The sequence below is a fragment of the Apaloderma vittatum genome, unplaced genomic scaffold (genome assembly GCF_000703405.1).
Source record: "Apaloderma vittatum isolate BGI_N311 unplaced genomic scaffold, ASM70340v1 scaffold19647, whole genome shotgun sequence".
Classification (NCBI taxonomy): domain Eukaryota; kingdom Metazoa; phylum Chordata; class Aves; order Trogoniformes; family Trogonidae; genus Apaloderma; species Apaloderma vittatum.
Window position 1 is genome coordinate 14,109 of NW_009725884.1, and position 4,467 is coordinate 18,575.

A 4,467-nucleotide genomic window follows, 5' to 3' on the forward strand; every position below is an offset into this window, starting at 1 on the left:
GGGCAGGGTGACCAAGTTCTTGCCTGTATCGGCCTGAGATGAAGAAAAAACATCCATCAGAAATAGAGAAACTAATTCCTCAGCATGTTTGTGCTGATCTGTGGCGAACAGCGCGGGCAGCGCTGTGCTGCAAAAGGGCAACACGCTCGGGGACCACTGCTTCTCCCGTTTTCTTAGCAGTAAGTGCGGTTTCCAAAAGTGCCCCCTACGTCAGCCTTCCCTGCACACACAAACCCTCACGTGGGAAGTAAAACAGAATTATGTTGATCAGCTGGAGAAAATAAAATAATTTCTCTGAAGGGCCAGGTTTTAAGCCCCACTCTCCCCTTAAAAAATTTAACTGGATTAAACGGGGTCGGGCAGAGCGCTTCCCCACGGGCAGTAATGCCCGTACCTTGTCGATGTTGAGGGGCAGCACATAGCGGCGGGAGGCTGCGGCGCTTTCTCCGCCTGCCGCTTCACCTCATCCCAGTTTGCTCGCAGGTTGGCCAAGTAGAGGTAATTGTAAACAAACTCGAACCTGCAGAAACACAGGGGCACAGGCGGGATTTGAAATTTGGGGGGGGATCAGATGCAGCTGGTTGGGCTTTTTTTTCATGAAATCGCCCAGCTCCTTAGCAGGAGGAGCCAGGCAAACCCAGCAACCGCATTTGTTGGCCCCATGGCAGCGGCCAGGATTGCCTCGGCGTGGGGTGTCCCAGCTATGTGGCCAACATGGGCTCACACATCACCGTTTTCGGTGCCACGTTGCTCTATGCTTGCAAGAAAAGCAGCATTCAAACCTCAACCAGGTACTGCTCATTGCAGCCCCAGGAGCTGAATTAGCATCAGCCCTCAGGTAACTCACTAACATTTGTTAAAGACGAAGGCAAATTAAATATAAGAATAATTTATTTTTCTCTAAAAATGAGTTTCAAGCAGGCTCTCTGCACCTCTGGCTAACCTCCACACTGTATTGTCTACTTGTCGCCGCGTAGGAATGGTGAGAAGGGTCGGAGGGAGTCGGTGTGAGTGCCTGGGGCGATTCCCATGGGGAAGGGACGTGCCAGTGCAAGGGCTGGCGTGTCTGGTGCCCCAATGGCTCCAGCGATGCCATGGGGACCCTCGGGCTCGGCCCTGCCAAGACTCACCCCTTCCAGGTGCAGAGGTCAACGATCAGAAACCCGTTATCTTCATAGGTGTTAATGTGATGGAAAAGGTTGAAGGCCGAGGTGCGGTATTTGATGTTGAGGAGCCTGCCTTTCTTTTTCTCTGCCACGTGAAGCCAGACCTGAAAAATCAAGCAGCAGCTCGGTTTAGGCTCAGGGAAACAAAGGCAAAACCACAAAACCAACATGGTGGACCGCCTGGCCCAGGGCTGGCTGCCCAGTACAGCCCAGTTTGGTACGACCCGCTGCTTACCCCCATGGTTTCGTTGGACTCAAAGCAATCCATGTAGTTGGCTCCCCAAAGGCTCCAGGAGGAGAGGAATTTGAGGAGGTTGATTTTCACTGGCGTTTCGACAAACACGATGTAGTTTGAGGTCAGCCCAAAGCTGTTTGGGAACACGTGGGGAGCACAGCAAGTTGGAACAACCTTCCCCCACAACCAGTTTGTCTTCAGCAGCGAACAGAGCACACAGCTCATTGCTTCAAGTGACAGGAAGGTGAGCACCCAGGTTTTGGTACATCCCCTAAATTTAGCAGCCGAGAACAAGCAGAGTGCACAGAGCACGTCCGCTTGCGAATCCCTCTTACCCACACTGTGAAACGGTACCTGTGAACGTAAGAGGGCTTAAACCTGTCGCTGCAAGGGAACTGCACCACCACCTCCGACTTGTTCATCGGGTCTTCCTTGTCTAGAACGGGAGAGTTAAAGGGTTACGGAGGGTTTCACCCACCCGAAGTCTGTGTTTATAGTGTTTACCCAGCGAGCCTCTGCCGTTAATGCAAAGGGAGTTCATGATTTAGAAACCACTTGTTAGTGTTTTGAAGGATAATGCTTCTCTTACTTAAAAAAAGTGAATAAAATCTAACGAAGATAAAAGCAAGCAACTTGATGACAAAACTCATTTGAAGGATAAAGAAGAAATTGATTTATAGGAACCTTGGTTTGCCCAGGGGTTGGGCTTAACTGACCTGCCTGAAGCGGAGGAATCCGTATGATGTTATAGGCGAGTGCAAAATTTTTTCCAAAGCAATTGCCGATGTTGTAAACCGTCCCGTCGTTTTCAATATGGGGATGAGCCGTCGCCCCGTTGACAGACACATATTTACAGAGATCCACCTGAGGAGCAAGGCGGAGAAAGTCAGGAGCTTCCTCGGCAGGAAATGGGAAGTCACCAGCTCTATGCTGTGTCACAGGTCAACATGTCCTCGCTCCGTACGTGGGAAGTTCTTCTCAAAGCCCAAATCACCATCCATCCTGTGAAAAGGAGAAGAGCGGCCAAGCCAAGCAATCCGAGGCAGTCGGGTGAGCTGACACGGTTACAGGGAGAAGTTCGGTCTCCTGGGGCCCCAAAGGAAAAGGCACCACAGGCTGGACTTTGGTAACTCCACAAAGAAAATCCTTAGTGCGCACGTCCTGCGTTACCTATGGCTCCGACATGAATGAAGGCAGCAGCGAAGCACTGGCAAGAGCCCTCCGTCACGGTCCCCTTTGGGCAGGCTGCATTCTGGCTCCAGCTTGCAAACCCCAACCCAAGCATGAGGATGGAGACCCCCCCATCGATTCAATATTGCTCAGAGCAGCAGCGACTTCATTTCTGAGCTCATTGCAACCCAGCTCTTATCAACCCTCTCTGCATCCTCTCCCTGGCAAACGCCAACTCTCGCTGCACCATAAGAGGTGCTCATTAAACATTTTCATTTCAGTTTTGTTCCTCCGCATATTTAAAAGCTCAGAACAAAGACCCACCTGCTTAATGGTCTCTAATGTGTCTGGGTTAATTCTGGTTATGAAGTTGGTCTCAGTACAGGCATAGTAATCTTCACCGACAGGGTAAACGTTAACGAGTGCGTTGTCAGTTACCTCCACACCTTTGAAGTATGAGAAAAACCTGAGCAGAGAAAATGGAGAGGCTGTCGTGGGCTTCTTGGAAGTGGAAGCACCGTAGGATGCTTCATCTGCAACATCTACGTGACCCCAAGGCACCTGGAAAAAATGTTCTTGCACGGGTCCGGGTACGCGTAGGTGCCAAATTCCGTTATGACGATCCTTTTCTCCGTCATCGCTCTCACGTAGGCATCGGTCCTGACAAACCTGGGGAGGGCAAGGCGGCACATTGCAGGGGTAGTTGTAAAAAAGCAACAGGCTGCACAATTAAACCACAAATATTCTTGTGATGAGTCTCAGGAGACTTCTGAGAGGTCCCCGCAGACTCCTGTTTTATTGGGAGCATGTGGGGTCCAGCAATCACCCACGGGAAGGGCTGAGAGCTGCAGCTGATGGGAAATATCGTGTTTTGTCCTAATACATGGCAGCAAACACCTGGAAGCCGACAGCTCAGCAGCTCCTGACTGAAACCTCACTCCAGTTCTCAAACAATGTAATTCTGTCACTGGCTGCAGCTATGGGCAGCCCTCCCCTTCCAGACATTCTATAATCTGTGCAAAAAGTCACATTTCTGCTAGTTCTGAGTGTTTCAGTTATTTTCAGTCGGTTTTGGTGATCTCAGCATTAGAGCTCTTCCAGCAACTGCATGGACCTGAAATAACAGGCACCTCCCTTGTGCTGTCCCCAGTACTTACAGTTGAGCAAATGCTGTTATTTTTTTTTTATTTTTTTATTTTTGCTTGGAAAATTGCCACCTACCTTCGGTGATAGGTAACGTGCCCCTCCTTGAAGTCGAACTTGTGAAGCAGTGCCTGGCCGTCAAAGAGGTGATAGAAGGGCTCTGTGCCCACCTCGAACAAGCCGGGACCGCATCTCAAGAGGCTTCCTCGCAGCCAGGTGGGAATCCTGCCTGCAGAAGGCGCAGTGTTGGTACGTGCACAGCCCACGGCCAATCAGACCGAGTGATTTTTTTATTTACATCAAAGACAATAAAACTTTAAAGTATTTTTTAAAAAACATTAACCAAAACTTGGTTTCTAAACGCATGTGAGCTCTTCAAATGACGCATTTCTTTCTTTGCCTACAGACAGACCCGATAACGACATTGAATACTGATGTGCCTAAAGATCCCCCATCCAGCCTGTCCCTCCTCTACCGAAAACACACCAGCTGTGCTACCTTCTTTACCACTGGTCCTGCCCTTGCAAAGCCTCCGGGCCCTGGTAGCCCACGAGCTACAGAGAATGAGCTGGGCAGGAGGAGATCAGGGAGCCAGCACCAACCTGTGACATGGGCGGTCACTGGTGAGGACAGCTCCTCCACGGTCTCAAAGAGCTTCTTGTAGCCTCCAGCAGGATGCTCGACTCTGGAAGGGCCAGCAGAGCTGAGGTTAGCCCATGCTGGGGGTAGCTTTGGTATCCTCAATCAGCAGGA

General features: G+C 50.5%; 1 protein-coding gene across 1 annotated transcript in view; it reads right to left on the reverse strand.

Moving 5' to 3' along the window:
- The window catches only part of RPE65 (retinal pigment epithelium-specific protein 65kDa), a 6,748-nt gene that overhangs the window by 1,603 nt on the left and 678 nt on the right, over positions 1-4,467 (reverse strand). The window contains 11 exon segments of the mRNA XM_009873091.1: positions 2-33; positions 395-429; positions 432-520; positions 1,131-1,270; positions 1,402-1,534; positions 1,756-1,837; positions 2,118-2,265; positions 2,896-3,037; positions 3,133-3,240; positions 3,793-3,943; positions 4,317-4,399. Coding sequence (XP_009871393.1) covers positions 2-33; positions 395-429; positions 432-520; positions 1,131-1,270; positions 1,402-1,534; positions 1,756-1,837; positions 2,118-2,265; positions 2,896-3,037; positions 3,133-3,240; positions 3,793-3,943; positions 4,317-4,399 — 1,143 coding nt within the window.